This window comes from Poromitra crassiceps (assembly GCF_964638095.1).
Source record: "Poromitra crassiceps genome assembly, chromosome: 16".
Classification (NCBI taxonomy): domain Eukaryota; kingdom Metazoa; phylum Chordata; class Actinopteri; order Beryciformes; family Melamphaidae; genus Poromitra; species Poromitra crassiceps.
In genome coordinates this window covers 3,926,150-3,947,507 of record NC_139645.1, presented here as the reverse complement: position 1 = coordinate 3,947,507, position 21,358 = coordinate 3,926,150, and the positions used below count along the sequence as shown (strand labels likewise).

At 41.5% G+C, this 21,358-nt stretch overlaps 1 protein-coding gene across 1 annotated transcript; it reads left to right on the top strand.

Annotated features, from left to right (window-relative positions):
* Nucleotides 1-356: 356 nt before the first annotated feature.
* Nucleotides 357-21,126, top strand: LOC310791187 (uncharacterized protein; the record flags this gene model as incomplete). Its single annotated transcript, XM_083652872.1, has 8 exons — nt 357-429; nt 567-656; nt 1,005-1,316; nt 8,824-9,672; nt 19,330-19,755; nt 20,485-20,627; nt 20,756-20,859; nt 20,973-21,126. The coding sequence occupies 8 exons, from the start codon at nt 357-359 to the stop codon at nt 21,124-21,126; spliced, it is 2,151 nt and encodes a 716-aa protein (XP_083508998.1).
* Between the last annotated feature and the right edge of the window lie 232 nt (nt 21,127-21,358).

Below are 21,358 nucleotides of genomic sequence, written 5' to 3'. Positions count from 1 at the left end.
GACATCAGACATATACGATGTATTTGTGTGGATGTTGCCCCTCCACCCCAACCAATCACTGACACAACCAATCACTGTGGCGCTGATTGGCTAATTGATAATGTCCTCCACTGCACGCATTGGACTGAACATTTTTTCAAACAAGCAACCGCTATATGTCACAATGCCAGACCAGAAGCAGTCAACTCATTGAGTGGGCGGATTCGAAACTCTGGACGCAGGAAACTTTTTCCCTGCCCTATGTGGTTTAAATGCTGACAGAGTTCAGTCTTAAAGAGAAAAACAACAGACCCAGAAGTCAGAAGCAGAGAGATGCAGGAATGGCGAGGTATGTCCGACAAGATGAACTTGCAATAATGGAGGTCGACGAGGATCATCTGAGGAGGCCTAATTCTGTTGAGGGACATCAGCAGACCACCCAGAAACATGGTGAGGAACATATGGAAAGAGAAATGAAAGATTTTATATTTCCTTGATACATTTTCTTGACACTGAAATGTTTAATGTATTTGAGCAGCCTAAGTGAAAAATGTATTGTGAGCTGATTTTCCACGTTCGTTCTGCAGAGGGAAAAGTGTTCAGGTTGGTCTGGGTGAGCTTTGGGCTGCTGTGGGTTACACAAGTCGCTCTCAACGTCTCTCTGCGTCTCATCGTGCGTAAGTGTCATTCACATTTCCTCATATGTGTCATTTATGGGAAAAAATCTGAAAGAGGTGTGAGTTTCATGTCACACTGTGCAAACGGTGCAGGTGCTAGGCTATCAAAAACATCTCACCACACTGTTGAGTCACTCTAGGTGATGATGTTTGACCTTGATAAATGTATACTGAAGACCATTAAAATTTTTAAAATAAATATAAAAATGATTTGCCCTTATGTCCCCACCACTGTTCAACACAAAGTGACGACTTTGCCTTCTGCTTGTTTACTGGCAAGAGCAACGGATATCTCAGTTCCTCAAACATTGTAGGAACAACACGGTTTTCTCTGAAAATTGCTTTCAGATCATTCAGATATGCAGAAGTTTGAGCTGATGACGGTGGAGAGAGACCAGCTAAAGGCCAGTAACAACAACCTGACTAAAGAGAGAGACCTGTACCAGACCAGTATGAACATTCTGACTGAAGAGAGAGACCAGTTACAGACCGGTTACAACAACTTGACCAAACAGAGAGATGAGATACAGACCAGTAACAACATGCTCACTAAAGAGAGAGACCAGTTACAGACCAGTAACAACATGCTCACTAAAGAGAGAGACCAGCAACAGACCAGTAACAACATGCTCACTAAAGAGAGAGACCAGTTACAGACCAGTAACAACAACCTGACTAAACCGAGAGACCAGTTACAGACCAGTAACAACACGCTGAGAGAGCGTTCCTGTACCCAGGGTGAGTAGCTCTTGTTCACCAGAATAAGTAACATCATATCATTATGTATCATATAATATCATGTTGTGTGTGAGTGCTTCACATGTTGTGTTGTATCATTATGTATCATATCATATCATGTTGTGTGTGAGTGCTTCACATGTTGTGTTGTATCATTATGTATCATATCATATCATGTTGTGTGTGAGTGCTTCACATGTTGTATCATTATGTATCATATCATATCATGTTGTGTGTGAGTGTTCACATGTTGTGTTGTATCATTATGTATCAAATCATATCATGTTGTGTGTGAGTGCTTCACATGTTGTGTTGTATCATTATGTATCAAATCATATCATGTTGTGTGTGAGTGCTTCACATGTTGTGTTGTATCATTATGTATCATATCATATCATGTTGTGTGTGAGTGCTTCACATGTTGTGTTGTATCATTATGTATCATATCATATCATGTTGTGTGTGAGTGCTTCACATGTTGTGTTGTATCATTATGTATCATATCATATCATTTTGTGTGTGAGTGCTTCACATGTTGTGTTGTATTGATTTGTTGCAGAAGAAATATTCCCTCTTTGCTGGATTGAATTTAACTCTCACTGGTACTACGTCTCCAATGAGAAGAAGACCTGGGAAGACGGCAGACAGGACTGTCTGAAGAGAGGAGCTGATCTGGTGGTCGTCAACAGCAGAGAGGAACAGGTGTGTGTGTGTGTGTGTGTGTGTGTGTGTGTGTGTGTGTGTGTGTGTGTGTGTGACTTAATAAACCTCACCCTCATTCAGTTCTTGCTATCATCACTTGAACCCTCTAAATACTTTTCCACAAACAGCAATTCCTGGTTGGCCTAAACAAGACGGCGTTTATTGGTCTGACAGACAGAGTGACAGAAGGGACCTGGAGATGGGTGGATGGATCACCTCTGACCACAGCGTAAGATCTCATCACATTTCTTCTGACTAATTGGTGTGAGACTTCCTGAGTTACTGTAGCTATGGGCCATGTCTTCACCACAGGGTTTGACTGCTTGTCCTCCTGTGTTTCAGCTACTGGCTATCCGGGGAGCCTGATAATGGTGACCTGAGCAGAGCAACTCACCCTGATTGGACTCACGACTGTGGTCTAATAAGCATGATTTTTTCTAGGATTTTGAACAGTTGGGCTGACTGGCCATGTGACAAGTGGAAGCAAAGCTGGATCTGTGAGAAGGTGGTGTGACACTTCCTCAATAATGCAGCTTTGTAAAAGCTTTTGTTAAAGATTTACCTAAATGTCTTGGAGCCAACGTGGTAGCAAGAGTGTTTAGAGTAAGAGTGCAAGAGTAGATTTTACAGGAGTGTCAAACTTGGATCAGTTGCCATGACCACATAGCAAACTCCTCATAACACAGATTTTTATATATATATAATATATATATATATATTTCAAAATTTTTACAGAACAATAAACAAACAAGACAAACAAGCTCAGACACAGGAAAAGAAAGAAAACACATCTTTGACATTTAGTATTGTAACGTGGTGCTACCAGCCCCATAAGGTGCTTATGTGCTCGTACAAGATATTATGCATGGGATCCTACGAAAGGGCTCCATGGAAAACCATCCAGGTAAGCAGTCTATCACCCCTAACCTCAGTCACTAGTCATTCTTCACTTGGTCAAAGTAAGACAAAAAGGGGTCCCCTATTTGAGAACCTTCTAAGCATGTTGGCTCTCAGGGACCTCAGCTTCTCCAACTGTATAACAGAGATCATGTCCATCAGCCACACCTGAAAAGAAGGTGAAGAGGACTTCCATTCCTTTCAAATTAGTCTTTTAGGCACATTGTCAGAGATTGCTGCACGGCTGTAGGGAAGTTCAGAGAGGACTCCGGTAACACTGAGGGTTAACTTCAGCCAGCAGCAGCCTGACTATCAGAGTTCATCCTAACCAGTTCACACTCGTAACATTATAAAATATCATTTTCAATCTCTAGGCCATGGGCATATTAACATATTTACATTCACCCATGATCCATATTTACACTGGGGACATGTCCCCATCACTTTTTTATGACCGCTTTTGTCCCCATCAATTTTTAAAAGCATAATTTGTTCAAAATACAATGTTCTCATACAATGTTCTCAAAATACAAAAAGAAATACAAAAAATAGCTTGCACCAATATGTTAACAAACAAATGAGAATGCTTTGAGGGTTTATTTGCACAATAAGAAAACAGACATTGTAATGTAAATAGAAAAAAAAAGGTAACGTTATTCCTTCAGTTGTGTTAGTTTGTCATATTTTAGGGCAGTGATATTGGATATTGTTATGTCTGGGCTGACTGACATGCACTGCTGCTTTCTACGATATTATTGTTTGATTGACATGCTGTTGCAGCTGTGGATGTGATGTTTATGACTGTACTTGTGTGGTCGACGTTGTTGTGCGTTTTATGCAGAGTATTTTATAGTCTAATCTGTAGTAGCCTAGAGCAGAGGTTCTCAAATGTGTTTCAGCCAAGGACCCCTTACAAGATAGAAAATATACCGGGCACCCCCTCATTCGGATTTGTGATTTTGGGCTAAGCTTAATTGTTTCCACGGTAACGTGATTGACTTTTAAATGTATAGGTTTGCTAGATTAGAATGTAATCCATGAACAATTCTAGATTTAAAGCATACAATATTTTCGTTGCACTATGAAGCTTTTGCACACAAAAAAGAAAAAGATTTTATTTTCCTGAAAACTTTTCGTGTACCCCCTGGCAAAGTGCCACGGACCCCTGGGGGTCCCCGGACCCCCATTTGAGAACCACTGGCCTAGGCTATGCCCTTTTGATATGCCATTATGCAATATTTTCCCCTGGCTGTAAATTATCTACTACCGATCTCCATATTACACTGTCTAAAATCACTATGAAGGGAGGAGTTATAGTCTCATCCGAAATAAATTAAGCCTGTTGATTGCCTTCTGCTTACACTGCACAGCCAGAGGTGGCAGTGTTTCATGTCACACTGTGCATACATGTTCAAAGGATAAGGGCATGGAGAGCTGTCTGTAGGGCTGGGTATTGGCAAGGACCTCACGATACGATACGTATCACGATACATGGGTCGCGATACGATTGTATCACGATACATTGCGATACATTGCAATACTCTAGACAATTTACTCAAAATTAAATAATAGAGCTAAAAATACAACACAATGTGTACCACCCATGTAGTGTAATAATATGTACATCACTTTATACTGGTAACTTAGTGGACAAATTGAGTCAAAACTACTGAGTGTTGAGTGTGTTACTGAAGGCACTGACATAAAAAGTATTCTTATTGTGTCACTGACCACACGGCTGTGCAAATACATCGATATGGGAAATATCGATACAGTATCGATTAGGGGTGGGAATCACCAGATGCAGAGACCTGGCATGGCATGGCCTGCAAAAAAATAAAATAATAATAATAATAATAATAATAATATCGATACTTGGCGTCGAAATATCGATACAGTATCAGGAAATAAAATATCGCGATATATTGCCGTATCGATTATATTGCCCCGCCCTAGCTGTCTGAATGCAGAATTGGAGACTATAAGTAAATGGCTCTCAGATAATAGGTTCTCTCTCCACTTAGGTAAGACAGAGTCTATTCACTTTGGGACCAAGGTAAAAATTGAGTAGATCACCTGGCTTTGATGTCAAGGTTGGAGACACGGTAGTATCAACCAAAAACTGTGTTAGTTATTGATTATGGAAAATGTTAATCACATTATCCTTTTTTATTTACATATTCAATCGTTTAATGCACTCCGATACATTTTCATTTCAGTTACACATATTAATAGGCTACTAGTACTAGGCTGCTTGAATGGTGTGTATGTGTCTATGCCTAGTAATAGTATTAATACTTTTCATAAATCAAAATAGACGATGATGATGATGACGATGATGATGACGATGATGATGATGAAATAAATGAATCCCACATGTTTCAAAAACTGTCCAAATCAAAAACAGCACAAAGCTGACATTCACTGGCACGGCTTTTAATTTCACAGTCTATTTTGTTGGCAGTAAATCATAGCAAACCACAGATAGCTAGCTGACCATGCTAATGTTTGTCTTAGCTTAGATTTGTTGCTCATTCTGTCTTTTATTCTTTTACTCTTGAGTTTTTGCATTTTAATCATTGTGTGTCATGTAATGTATATTTTGTCTTGGACCCTAGGAGGACTAGCTGTCGTCTAGGCGGCAGCTAATGGGGATCCTTTTAATAACAAATAAATAAACAGGCTACCATTAAAGTGATATTTCAGTTTTGTTCTCTTGAGTGACACTATTGGCGATGAGTGGTAATTGCAGGTGAGATGCAAACTGTTATTATGTGACATTACTCAGTTTGTTCGGCCATAGTAACCACCAGTAATGCGAGCAGAGACCGTAAAAAAGTAGCTTGTTATCCTACTTCACACAAGAGTTGTCGGGAACCTACAGTAACCTACAGTCTGTTGTGTTAGCTCCGCCCACCCTGTGAACCTACAGTAACCTGCAGAGTGAGTCTATTGTGTTAGCTCCGCCCACCCTGTGTCACCACAGTAACCTACAGAGTGAGTCTATTGTGTTAGCTCCGCCCACCCTGTGTCACCACAGTAACCTACAGAGTGAGTCTATTGTGTTAGCTCCGCCCACCCTGTGAACCTACAGTAACCTACAGAGTGAGTCTATTGTGTTAGCTCCGCCCACCCTGTGAACCTACAGTAACCTACAGAGTGAGTCTATTGTGTTAGCTCCGCCCACCCTGTGAACCTACAGTAACCTACAGAGTGAGTCTATTGTGTTAGCTCCGCCCACCCTGTGAACCTACAGTAACCTACAGAGTGAGTCTATTGTGTTAGCTCCGCCCACCCTGTCACCACAGTAACCTACAGAGTGAGTCTATTGTGTTAGCTCCGCCCACCCTGTGAACCTACAGTAACCTACAGAGTGAGTCTGTTGTGTTAGCTCCGCCCACCCTGTGAACCTACAGTAACCTACAGAGTGAGTCTATTGTGTTAGCTCCGCCCACCCTGTGAACCTACAGTAACCTACAGAGTGAGTCTATTGTGTTAGCTCCGCCCACCCTGTGAACCTACAGTAACCTACAGAGTGAGTCTATTGTGTTAGCTCCGCCCACCCTGTGAACCTACAGTAACCTACAGAGTGAGTCTATTGTGTTAGCTCCGCCCACCCTGTCACCACAGTAACCTACAGAGTGAGTCTATTGTGTTAGCTCCGCCCACCCTGTGTCACCACAGTAACCAAGTTCATAAATGCTGCAATACTGAAAATGCAAAGGCTTCCAATGGGCCATAGGCTCAATCACCATTGTGTTAAGTCACTTAACTGGATTCATTCAGGATCTGCTCTGCAGTGGATTCTTTCTGAAGCTTCTCTTGGTACAGCTCCTGTAGGCTACTGTTGTGTTGGTGCAAAAACCAAGGAGGAGTCTACACTCTTATGTGAATGAGGCGGTGATAACTAAACAGCTAAATAGCTAAAAGACTGAAAGTTGTGGCCAGAGGACGGCCAGTCCAAAATCCCAGCTGGGAAAATACATGTATGGGTGAGCAAAGTGACTGAGAAACACCCTCTCCTCCCTCAACTGCTGAGGTACCCTTGAGCAAGGCACACCTTCAGTTGCAGACAGTGGAGCTGGAACTGGCCAACAGTGAGCAGTGACAGAAAACTGTGGCTGTACTGGGCAGCTTCCAGGTGTCAATGTTTGTAACTATGAATATGATATGAAGGGCTGAATAAGTGCATGCATTGTAAAGAAGGTAAGTAAAGGTACATGAAGGACACAAAGATTCATAGGACCAGATATATAGTTAGTGGTTCATTGAAGTTTAATATTGATAATTCATGCTGACATTTGGTGAATTGATTTGATGATTGGTGATGATGCTCCACACTGGCAAGACAATTTAAGGATCATTTTATTTTAATGAGTAAACAGCAGAAAAGCTACAATACTGCACAGCTGCAGTGTTCAATGGTTATAAGGAAAATTAAATTATAAGATTATTACTAGCAATCTCACGCCCTCAATTCCTAGGGTGGACACTATGGAGATGATGCGCCATGGCTGTAGTTATGGAAATTGCACATGCCTCGAGCAATTCATAGCCTCTGGTGCTTATAGCCTACTCAAGGTCATTAGCCTCTGGTGCTTATAGCCTACTCAAGGCCATTAGCCTCTGGGGCTTATAGCCTACTCAAGGTCATTAGCCTCTGGGGCTCTGGCTACAGCTGCGGTGTGTAGAGCATTTTTGCAGACAAATTTCAATCCGTGGATGGTGATTCCCAAGGGGGAAACGGAGGTGCTTGCCAACACAGGTATCCAGTTGGTGAGCAGGATTTGGGCAGGTGGGACCTTCATCACACCTTGACAGGTAACCCTGAGACAACAATGCATGTTACCAACTACGAGTCCGAGGCGATTTATCCAACGACCAAGGATCCTCTGCTAACCAACGATCAGGAAGTCCCCTCGAGGAAGTGGAACAAAGTGTGAGTTATGAGCAGTGGATGGTCAATAGGGATTCTTCTACGAGGAGGTCAGCGACCTCTCCGCCACAAAATGGTTACAAGCAGAAGGTCCTACCGGATCTCCATTACAGGGCGGATTCGAAACTCTGGATGCAGGAAACTTTTTCCCTGCCCTATGTGGTTTAAATGCTGACAGAGTTCAGTCTTAAAGAGAAAAACAACAGATCCAGAAGTCAGAAGCAGAGAGATGCAGGAATGGCGAGGTCTGTCCGACAAGATGAACTTGAAATAATGGAGCTCAATGAGGATCATCTGAGGAGGCCTAATTCTGTTGAGGGACATCAGCAGGCCACCCAGAAACATGGTGAGGAACATATGGAAAGATTTCAGATTTCCTTGATACATTTTCTTGACACTGAAACGTTTAATGTATTTGAGCAGCCTAAGTGAAAAATGTATTGTGAGCTGATTTTCCACGTTTGTTCTGCAGAGGGAAAAGCGTTTAGGCTGGTCTGGGTGAGCTTTGGGCTGCTGTGTCTTACTACACAAGTCGCTGTCAACGTCTCTGTGCACCTCATCGTGCGTAAGTGTCATTCCATTCTCATTTCATGTCACACTGTGCATGCTGGAGCTAAGCTATCAGAAACATCTCACCTCACTGTGTTGAGTCACTCTAGGTGAGAACTCAAACTCCCATGATGTTGTTTGACCTTGATAAATGTATGCTGAAGACCATTAAAAAATTAAAAATAAATATAAAAATGATTTGCCCTTATGTCCCCACCACTGTTCAACACAAAGTGACGACTTTGCCTTATGCTTGTTTACTGGCAAGAGCAACGGATATCTCAGTTCCTCAAACATTGTAGGAGCAACACGGTTTTCTCTGACAATTGCTTTCAGATCATTCAGATATGCAGAAACTTGAGCTGATGACGGTGGAGAGAGACCAGCTAAAGGCCAGTAACAACAACCTGACTAAAGAGAGAGACCAGTTACAGACCAGTAACAACAACCTGACTAAAGAAAGAGACCTGTACCAGACCAGTACGAACATTCTGACTGAAGAGAGAGACCAGTTACAGACCAGTAACAACATGCTTACTAAAGAGAGAGACGAGCTAAAGGCCAGTAACAACAACCTGACTAAAGAGAGAGACCAGTTACAGACCAGTTACAACATGCTCACTAAAGAGAGAGACCAGTTACAGACCAGTAACAACATGCTTACTAAAGAGAGAGACAAGCTAAAGGACAGTAACTACAACCTGACTAAAGAGAGAGACCAGTTACAGACCAGTTACAACAGCTTGACTAAACAGAGAGACCAGTTACAGACCAGTTACAACAGCTTGACTAAACAGAGAGACCAGTTACAGACCAGTTACAACAGCTTGACTAAAGAGAGAGACCAGTTACAGACCAGTTACAACAGCTTGACTAAAGAGAGAGACCAGTTACAGACCAGTTACAACAGCATGACTAAAGAGAGAGACCAGTTACAGACCAGTTACAACAACCTGACTAAAGAGAGAGACCAGTTACAGACCAGTTACAACAGCTTGACTAAACAGAGAGACCAGTTACAGACCAGTTACAACAACCTGACTAAAGAGAGAGACCAGTTACAGACCAGTTACAACAGCTTGACTAAACAGAGAGACCAGTTACAGACCAGTTACAACAACCTGACTAAAGAGAGAGACCAGTTGCAGACCAGTTACAACAGCTTGACTAAACAGAGAGACCAGTTACGGACCAGTAACAACATGAGAGAGCTGAGAGAGCGTTTCTGTACCCAGGGTGAGTATCTCTGTTCACAATAGAGTACCACAGGGATGACATATTTTTGTAGGTTTAACCAGAAATTGGTTATTTTGGTTTGTCAGTGGAAAAGTCTATGGGGTTTTAGAATGGGAATTTCACTTAAATGCGTCATAAGGTCTGTGGTTAACAAATGTTTATGGGAATGCGAATTTGGGTTCAGCAGGATAATATTCACAAACGTTAAAGTTGGGGGCCACGGTGGCGCAGTGGTAGCGCTGTCACCTCACAACTAAAAGGTCCTGGGTTCGATTCCCGCCTGGGACGCTGTGGGCGCTGAGGGTGTCCCCTCCCCCCATGTCGCCAGCGCCCACTGCCCAGGTGGGCTATCTCGTGAAAGGACCTTTCTTGTCGCGTGACAATAAAGATGGGTTTGTCCGTCCGACTTTGACTTTATCACTTTTATGCCTTTTGAAGGTTTTCTAAAAATCGCGTAAAAACACAACACATTTACGTTCCAAAAGTCATAAAAGTTATTCACATTTGTGAAGATTATCCTGCTGAACCCAGATTCACGTTCCCATAAACTTTTGTTAACCACAGACCTTCTTTTATGCATTTAAGTGAAACCCCCATGTTAAATCTCCATTCACTTTTCCCACGACGAACCCGGAAGTATACTTCCAGACTCATTCCTGCAGTTCTCTATAAGTAACATCATTATCATTCAATGAAGGCGGTTCACATAGTTATCATTTTGTGTGTGAGTGCTTCACGTGTTGTATTGAATAAGTAACATCATATCATTATGTATCATATCATATAATTTTGTGTGTGAGTGCTTCACATGTTGTGTTGTATTGATTTGTTGCAGAAGAAATATTTCCTCTTTGCTGGATTGAATTTAACTCTCACTGGTACTACGTCTCCAATGAGAAGAAGACCTGGGAAGACAGCAGACAGGACTGTCTGAAGAGAGGAGCTGATCTGGTGATCATCAACAGCAGAGAGGAACAGGTGTGTGTGTGTGTGTGTGTGTGTGTGTGTGTGTGTGTGTGTGTGTGTGTGTGTGTGTGTGTGTGTGTGTGTGAGACTTTATAAACCTCACCCTCCTTCAGTTCTTGCTATCATCACTTGAACCCTCTAAATACTTCTCCACAAACAGCAATTCCTGGTTGGCCTAAACAAGACGGCGTTTATTGGTCTGACAGACAGAGTGACAGAAGGGACCTGGAGATGGGTGGATGGATCACCTCTGACCACAGAGTAAGATCTCATCACATTTCTTCTGACTAATTGGTGTGAGACTTCCTGAGTTACTGTAGCTATGAGCCATGTCTTCACCACAGGGTTTGACTGCTTGTCCTCCTGTGTTTCAGCTACTGGGGAGCGGGGCAGCCTGATGATGGTGGCCAGCACAGAGACGATCACCCTGATTTGATAACTGAGGACTGTGTTCGACTAGACTTTGGTTTTTCTAACCCTTTGAACAAATGGTCTGACTACTCATGTGACAAGTGGGAGCAAAGCTGGATCTGTGAGAAGGTGGTGTGACACTTCCTCAATAATGCAGCTTTGTAAAAGCTTTTGTTAAAGATTTACCTAAATGTCTTGGAGCCAAAGGGGTGCAAGAGTGTTCTAGTAGATTTTACAGGTGTGCCAAAACTGGGATCAGTTGCCATGACCACATAGCCAATAGTTAATAATAATAATAATAATAATAATATATTAATATATTAATATAATATATTATATTATAATTCATTTATTTTATAAAGTGCTTTTCAATGACCCAAAGATGCTGACACAGTATGAGTACATAGAAAACAAGGCAACAGATACGTTAGTTAGTAAGTAACAGTTAACACATGGATCAGGGATATATGGAAACAGAGGGGGGGGGGGGGGAGTGTGTGGGAGGGACAGGGGCCAGACAGAAGAGAGGGAGGTGGGGAAAAGGGGAGGAGGTGAGGTAGGAAGAGGTGGTTAAGGGTAGGGAAGGTTGTAAGCTTGGGGAGAACAGGTAGGTTTTGAGTCAGGATTTAAAAGTGGGGAGTGAAGGTGAGTCCTCTGATAGGCTGGGGGAGGGAATTAACATTTTTATAGCAAAATAGTGAAATACGCTTTTTTTTGGCACAAACATTGTCCCAATACAGCCATGCTGAATATGCGCGTGTAAGTAAACAATTGTAAAACACATTAATTTTAATACAAATCTAGTAATTACACTTCAATCAATACTGAAATATCGATGGTGGTGGATGAGTTCCCCACTCACCCACCCCGATATGTAAAGAGCGTTGGGTGCCTTGAAAAGCGTTATATAAATCCAACCAAGACCATAATGAATATCTTTATCTTGAAGTAATGGTCAGTAGCTTTCACCAAGGCCTTTAAAATTTAAGTCTATGTTTTTTATTAAAAACTAATTAACTTTTTAAATAAACCTCTATAGACGTAAGAAACTACTTTTGATTCTAAACTACTTCTTTTTTCTTTTGCTAGTACAATATACAGTACGTTTGTTTTTTTGTTTTTATAATACATTTTTGTATGAGTCTCAGGACACATGACTTATTGATGTGTCCTGGGACACATTCAAAGGGCTGTAAAACTCCTCATAACACTGAGGGGTAACTTCCTAACATCCTAACCAGTTCACACTTATAACATTATAAAATAACATTTTCAATCTCTAGGTCATGGGAATATTAACACATTTACATTCACTCATGAGTCATATTTACACTGGGGACATGTCCCCACCACTTTTTTTTAATGACCACTTTTGTCCCCGTACATTTTTAAAAGCATAATTTGTTAAAGAATACAAAAAAAGAAATACAAAAAATAGGTTCCACCAATATCGTATGTTAACAAACGAGAATGCTTTGAGGGTTTATTTGCACAATAAGAAAACAGACATTGCAAAATAAATAGAATAGACGATGCTTTTTTGATCCCGTTTGAATTGTGCCACGGGGTACACGTTACATTTTGTCAATTTAAAAGATAACTATGCATGTCAAGAAAGTGACAGTTTGTCCTGAAACTGAAACGTAAGGTTTAGTTTTGTGAATCTACTACATCTCATCGATTCCATGCAGGCCCGGTTTTACAGGGGTGCAAAAGCACGCATTGCACCCTTATTTTAACTGTCTGCATGCTCAGTTGAAAAGTGGTAAAAAAAAATATATATACATATATATATTTTTTTAAATAAATGCTGCAGCTGCACACTTAGGGCTCTATCGTTGCAGCGGCGCAGTTTCTAGGCCGAGCGCCAGCCGCAGCGCAAAGCAGTGGGCGTGGAAAGGCGCACTTGATATCTTGGTATCGGCGCTAAACTCAGCCTCAACCATTATAACCACGCCTTTTAAGCGTAAAATTATGCATTGTCCGCTCATTGGAGAATTGCAGGGAAGAGACACACGCTTGCCTTTTAAGCTCCAATTCCTGGACAAATCCGGTAAAACCAGACAAAGCCAAGGGCTCCGCCGCCCCCCCCTCCCTTCATCCGGTCTGTCTATCTCCATATATAGGCTATTATTCCATATTATTATGCTTCTCAAACCAATCTAACTGCAGTTAAAATACTGCAAGCATGTAAATACGCTACACTATAGCAAGACCAAAGTGAAAATAATTTCTAAATGCATCTGATAGAAAAAAATATTGCCTATGGCTGGATGTCATGAGATTAGATGAAAGTTTGGCCAGAATGATATCGTTTTATCTCTCCTCCCCCACTGCACGATGCAACATCCTCTGAATGACACCTATCACTTTTACTGGATCTGATAACTTAATTCTATTTAATTTACAGGATTTTATTATTGAGTAATAGTATTTTATTTGGCCTATATATGCGTCCCCCCCACCCCCTGCCCACAGGCTCTGACAAATATGTTCATTCTCAATAAAATCTTCAGTAATCAATCAGAGGGGCTTTAAAAGCCAGATTGGCAGCAGCTGGCGCAGTGTGATCAATATGGCAGACCAAAACCGATCCACTAAATTCACAGCTGAGGAGAAGATGGTGCTGGCGAATCAGGTGATATATCTGTCCACCATTCATTTTGAATAGCTACAAAACAACTCTTTACTTAAGTTGTTTATTCATCTATCCATTCAGGTTCAAATGTACCATCGCGCACTGTTTGGGGAGGAGAATTACCCCGCCGACGCCCCGCGCCCAGTCCTGGACCGCCTGAGTGAGCCGCCCCAGGTGGCCGTCTATGCGCTGCGCTTGTTCAGCACCTCGGACAGCTCCGCTGCCACAGACGGGGGAAACATTTGGAAATAATTATAACTTTCTATGCTTTGCACACAGAAAAAATAAATACAACAGACAATTCTGTAATGAATAGCTGTAATGAAGAGTGGGGTTTGAAGAAGCGCTACACAACAGTTTATCCAGTTCCTCTCTCTCTTTCTTTCTCTCTCCCTTTCTCTCACATTAAACGATATACATGCCTATAATGTCAATTATCTGAATGAAATAATAATACATATTAATTAGGAATATTAGTAATATTAGTAGCCTAGCTAATTTCGGGGGGGGGGGGGGGGGGGGGTAATAAAACGTAGAGCTATATTACACATAAATGGGGATTATTATGATAGCCTAAACTAAATTTATGAAACTGCATTACAGCTTCACCCAAAGCCTGAGAAGGGTTGCAATCTTATATTCTATTGTATTCTAAAGTATTTTTTTCTATATATTGTATTCTCCATTCACTTTCCTGTCCCCGGTGCACAGAATCCTGCTTTAGGCCTGCTTTTCAAAAGCGCAAAGCGCTAAAAGTAGGCCAGGTCGGAAGATGGCTGGAAGATAGTAGTACGCCGGTATTTAGCGCCGACACGCCCACTTCGGCGCATTCAGGGACTCCGCCACGCCCATTCGGCCTAAAGCGCATTTGGCAGCCTAAAGCCTATTGCTATTTTCCCGAAACAGGCGCAAGGCACGTTTTTTTGCGGTTAAGGCCCGTAATAGCGCCGATGGCCTGTGGGAGAATAGGGACCTTACTGTTTAAACTTGAATTATAATTGTTGTTTTTCTTTGTTCTTTGATGTGAATTGTGAAATGTGAACCTATGTAACCTTTTAAGGTTGAGATAATTGTATTATCATTATATGGTCCGAATATTTCAGTAAAGCACTTGAAACACTTGAAATATTCTTGCTTGGCTGGTATCATTCTATTTGAAATGATGGTAAAATGCATTATTTTTAGTAAAATAACAATAATAATAAATAAATAAATCGGGTTGGCCCGTGCATGTGCACCCCTTCATATCTAGGATGCATCCCTAGTCATCTTGTTCTGGAACCGGGCCTGATTCCATGGTGATGTTCTCCACGGTTTCACCTGCTTTGGTGCCTTGTTGGTTTCACTTCCTTGATGTCTGGTCTAGATGTCTTTTTCTAAGCATGGTGAATACTTTCTCTTTGTCAAATTGTGTTCAATCTCTGACCATGGCTGAGGAGAGCAAAATCATTGAAGGAAAGGCACAGAAAGAAATGAGGTGACCGAGTACTGATAGCATGAAAAATAGCCCCGGCCCCCAGATCTCTTCATCTGTCATTGATGTTTTAAAGCCCTCTTAAATAACATGATATATGACATAGTTGATCAGAAATGCAACAATTTGCTTCCTCTCTGTGTGCTACAGTATATAGAGGGAAGAGACATAACTCACCACAACGTTCACATTTTGCATTGGGGCTAAATTGGGGCTAGACTTTGGGGACAGTTCTATTGAAGTGAATGGGTAAGTAACTCCCCTGTAAGTGATGTTTGTGTAGATGGGCCATTGTCTTTAATTGAGCAGTATTCTGCCATGTGACCTGTATGCAGAATATATATTATGTGGGGAGACATTTATTTCTTGTATCATTGTAAAGCAACAGCACAGTAAAGAGGATATTAATCGAACATGATGTCTGTAGTTCTTGATAGATCTAGCCTCTTAATTTTGCTCTCAAATTGCACCAGATTGAAGCATTTTACTTTTTGATTTTAGGGCATTTTATTTTCTGTTCTTAATGTGATTCATTTTTGGCTTTTAATGGTCATTTATGTGGTTTCTATCCTGCTTTATTCATTGTGCATTTTAAATTGTCTTGCCTGTTTTTATTGTAAAGCACTTTGTAACTGTGTTTTGAAAAGTGCTATATAAATAAAGTTTATTATTATTTAAAATAGACAACATTTTCTAGGCGGGGGGGCACAGCCCCCCAGGACCCCCCACACCACGCTACAATGACCTGGGTATTTCTCAAACCCTGGCTACGGCCATGAGACAGGCTACTCAAATGGCCACAGCTTTATTGTATTGTAGGGTTTTTGCTGATTGCTTATTACACACTGAAAGGGAATGCTTAGACAAAAAAAAAACTATACACTAATTGAACACGAGCCTTAGCACCACGAATAGCCGGTGAGAACTTTACAAACATGAGGACAGTGAGAGTGAGATTTGTTCGTTTGGAGTGAAAACATAAAAGCTAACACAATTATTTAAGCCTCCATATGGAACAATAATGTCATCAACTACCGCTTTTTCCTTGAACTGAAACAGAAGTGAAATTATTCTTGCTCAAAGCGATTCTACCATTGACCACACAGCATTTTACATCTCTCAAAAACAATTCATGTTTCCCCATAGTTATTAACGGTGCTGTCGAAATAGTTCTGATATGGATATTCTCCATGTCCCTCATACAGTCATCAAGGCTACCAATAAGACTATTAAAGTCCCCACATAGAAACACAGCATCCAAATCAGACAGACTATACTGTACATCTGGGCTGTTAATGACGTGAAAAAGTAATTGGACCCAGTTGATCTTGTGGACCCATCAGCAGGTAAATAGCAAGTGAAAATAACAAAACACTACACAGAAGTTATATTTTTAAATTGTAGTGCCAGTATACAGTAACTTCCACTCATTTGTCCTTTACCTGAATTTCGTACGACTCAAACAGTCTGTTCCTTACTAGAAAACCTAACTGCCTTTATGTGTTTAGCACGGTTATTATGACTAAACCAAGTATAAGCCTGTAAATCAATAGTTTCATTGTGTTTCAAATGCCTTTCGTTAAGTGAAATAATATCGGGGGTTATGGTCAAGTAGTATTTCTTTCCTGAGTTCAAAGTTGCAGACGGTCCAACCGTTAATGTTCCAGTGAACTAATGTGAGATGGTCAACATACAGTACGTGGGTTGGACAGCACTATTTGAAATGACTAACTTATTAAACAGGAGGAGAGAAAGTCTCTCTGTTGCCTGCTTCTAACCACATGGGGGAACTAATGTGGTCCTCAGGTGAGAGGGAGGTTTTCAGGTACGGACCGGGAGTGACCGACCGGCAGTGGACATGTGGAGGTGGCTAGTCATGGCCGGCTGGCGCTGTACTGTGAATACGGTACCTGTCGAGGCAGGTTTAATTGTAATTGAGTTACTACATTTGAAAAAGCAATTAGATTACTAGTTACTGCAAAAATTAAGTTACAGTAAGTAACTATAAAAAAACGATTAAAAAACGATTTTCAGACGGCAGCCCGTCTTTATTGTCACACGAACACACTACAACACATGCATGCGGCCACTACTGTACACACACTCATGCCGACGGTGGCCGGTGAAATATGTCCTCTGCATTTGACCCATCCAGGCTTGTCCTTTCCTCCAGGGGGCAGGCCAGGAGCAGTGGTCGCTATTTCTTTCCAGCGCCCGGGGACCTTCATTGGACCAACTTCCGATGTTGTCGTCACTGGTCGGATGACGATCTTCTGCATGTTTTTAGTGGGGGGTTATGTACGGAGGAACCCCCTGGGGGGTATGGGGAGAACATGCAAACTCCACACAGAAAGGCCCTTTCGACGAGATAGCCCACCTGGGCAGTAGGCACTGAAGATATGGGGGGGTCACAACTCCAGTGCCCACAGTGTCCCAGGTGGGAATCGAACCCAGGACCTTCGAGCTGTGAGGCGACAGCGCTTACCACTGCACCACCGTACCCTATAGTACCCTATAGTACCCTATAGTAACTAGTTACTCCCAACACTGCTCTTCTGCTTGAAATCCGCGATCTGTCTCACTTTTGAAAGCAGCACTCACTTTTGTACTGACTTTTATGAGAAGAGAGCGTGGATCTAATCTGCTCAAGTTGAAGAAATCGATTTTTTCCCCCGTTGTTATTTTTTGTTCTCACTTAAACCGGGTGTTTTATGGTCACTCAAGATTCTCTGGATCACGTGTTGGCTTGGTTCAAGCCTTAAAACCCGTTATATATTTGGATTTATCTAAATGTCTATGGAGAAAATGGTAACCAGGAACTTACTTCCGTGGCAAATTACATCACGAAAAGTCACGTGCCTGTTGAGCTCTATAAACAGGTGTTTTAAATTGTTTTTGCGTGGACAAAGATAGAGTGTAAAACACCAGACATCAGACATATATGATGTATTTGTGTGGATGTTGCCCCTCCACCCCAACCAATCACTAGTCCTGACTCCTGCCTGTGGCGCTGATTGGCTAATTGATTGTCCTCCACTGCACACATTGGACCGAACATTTTTTCAAACAAGAAACCGCTATATGTCACGATGACAGAGCAGAAGCAGTCAACTGATCGAGTGGGCAGATTCGAAACTCGACGCAGGCCACTTCCTCCCTGTCCTATGTGGTTTAAATACTGACAGAGTTCAGTCTAACAGAGAACAACAACAGTCAGATCCAGAAGTCAGAAGCAGAGAGATGCAGGAATGGCGAGGTCTGTCCGACGAGATGAACTTGAAATAATTGAGATCAATGAGGATAATCTGAGGAGGCCTAATTCTGTTGAGGGACATCAGCAGACCACCCAGAAACATGGTGAGGAACATATGGAAAGAGAAGTGAAAGATTTTATATTTCCTTGATACATTTTCTTGACACTGAAACGTTTAATGTATTTGAGCAGCCTAAGTGAAAAATGTATTGTGAGCTGATTTCCCACGTTTGTTCTGCAGATGGAAAAGCGTTCAGGTTGGTCTGGGTGAGCTTTGGGCTGCTGTGTGTTACACAAGTCGCTCTCAACGTCTCTCTGCGTCTCTTCGTGCGTAAGTGTCATTCTATTCTCATTTCCTCATACGTGTCATTTATGTCCCCTAAAAAGAAGGGAAAAAATCTTAAAAATAGCTTGCACCAATAGATGTTAACAAATGACAACACTGAGATTTTAGCTTATTTGCATGAAAACATACAATGCAATATAAATAATTTTCAAGAAACAAATGCACATTTGTTTCTTCTGTTTGTGTGACTCTGTAGTATAGAGAACCAAACTCATGCCCACTTCTGGTTTAGGCATACACACTAAGAGATTTCATCCGCCATTTATTTTCCATAGACATTTCGTAAAATGCTTATAAAATTGTTTTACTTGGTCAAACCAAACAATTAAGCTATATTTAGAATCAGCAGAGACCATAGAACATTTCACTCAGATCAAAACATAAAACAAAACAAAAATCAGATTTAAAAAAGTATGTGTGTGTCTGTTTTTTTAGCAACAGATATCTCAGTTCCTCATACGTTGTAGGAGTAACTCAAGGAACATGGTTTTCTCTGAAAATTGGAAAATTGCTTCCAGATAATGCAGATGCGCAGAAGCTTGAGCTGATGACGGTGGAGGGAGACCAGCTAAAGGCCAGTAACAACAACCTGACTAAAGAGAGAGACCAGTTACAGACCAGTAACAACAACCTGACTAAAGAGAGAGACCAGTTACAGACCAGTAACAACAACCTGACTAAAGAGAGAGACCAGTTACAGACCAGTAACAACAACCTGACTAAAGAGAGAGACCTGTACCAGACCAGTTACAACAGCTCGACACAACAGAGAGACAAGTTACAGACCAGTAACAACAGCTTGACTAAACAGAGAGACCAGTTGCAGACCCGTTACAACCGCGTGACTAAAGAGAGAGACCAGGTACAGACCAGTAAGAACATGCTGACTGAAGAGAGAGACCAGTTACAGACCAGTAACAACATGCTGAGAGAGCGTTTCTGTACCCTGCAGGGTGAGTAACTCTGTTCACCAGAATAAGTAACATCATATCATTATGTATCATATCATATCATGTTGTGTGACAGAGGCCATTTACACCTGGCGCTAACATGTGGTTTCTGCCATCAGATTGCAATCAGATTGTATTTTATCACTTCAGCCTGATTCCATTTACACCTGGCGTTAACATGCATTTTCTGCAATCTGATTGCAATCAGATTGCAGAAATGGTTGTCCTCTCAATCCGCATAAAGTTGCTGTATCCAGATTGAGAGGACACATTGCATTTACACTTGTGTTCAATGTGTACACAATGCATCCCTGACCACCTCCAGAGGTGGTTTGGCCGATCAGATTGCAATCCTTCTTCAATGCGTTTTGGGGGTGTTTACACCTGGCATTTCAAGTGATAAAACACAATCTGATTGCAATCTGATCACAGAAAATGCATGTTAGTGCCAGGTGTAAATGGCCTCTGAGTGCTTCACATGTTGTGTTGTATCATTATGTATCATATCATATCATGTTGTGTGTGAGTGCTTCACATGTTGTGTTGTATCATTATGTATCATATCATATCATGTTGTGTGTGAGTGTTCACATGTTGTGTTGTATCATTATGTATCATATCATATCATGTTGTGTGTGAGTGCTTCACATGTTGTGTTGTATCATTATGTATCATTATATATCATGTTGTGTGTGAGTGCTTCACATGTTGTGTTGTATTGATTTGTTGCAGAAGAAATATTTCCTCTTTGCTGGATTGAATTTAACTCTCACTGGTACTACGTCTCCAATGAGGAGAAAACCTGGGAAGACGGCAGACAGGACTGTCTGAAGAGAGGAGCTGATCTGGTGATCATCAACAGCAGAGAGGAACAGGTGTGTGTGTGTGTGTGTGTGTGTGTGTGTGTGTGTGTGTGTGTGTGTGTGTGAGACTTTATAAACCTCACCCTCCTTCAGTCCTTGCTATCATCACTTGAACCCTCTAAATACTTCTCCACAAACAGCAATTCCTGGTTGGCCTAAACAAGACGATGGTGTTTCTTGGTCTGACAGACAGAGTGACAGAAGGGACCTGGAGATGGGTGGATGGATCACCTCTGACCACAGCGTAAGATCTCATCACATTTCTTCTGACTAATTGGTGTGAGACTTCCTGAGTTACTGTAGCTATGAGCCATGTCTTCACCACAGGGTTTGACTGCTTGTCCTCCTGTGTTTCAGCTACTGGGCAGCGGGGCAGCCTGATAATGGTGACCCTGATTTGACTGATGACTGTGCTCTAATAAGCATTAGTTTTTCTGACCCTTTGGACAAATGGGCTGACTGGCCATGTGACAAGTTCAAGTTCAGCTGGATCTGTGAGAAGGTGGTGTGACACTTCCTCAATAATGCAGCTTTGTAAAAGCTTTCGTTAAAGATTTATCTAAATGTCTTGGAGCCAAAGTGGTGCAAGAGTGTTTAGAGTAAGAGTGCAAGAGTAGATTTTACAGGAGTGTCAAACTTGGATCAGTTGCCATGACCACATAGCAAACTCCTCATAACACAGATTTTTATATATATATATATTTTATTTTATTTTCAAAAATTTTACAGAACAATAAACAAAC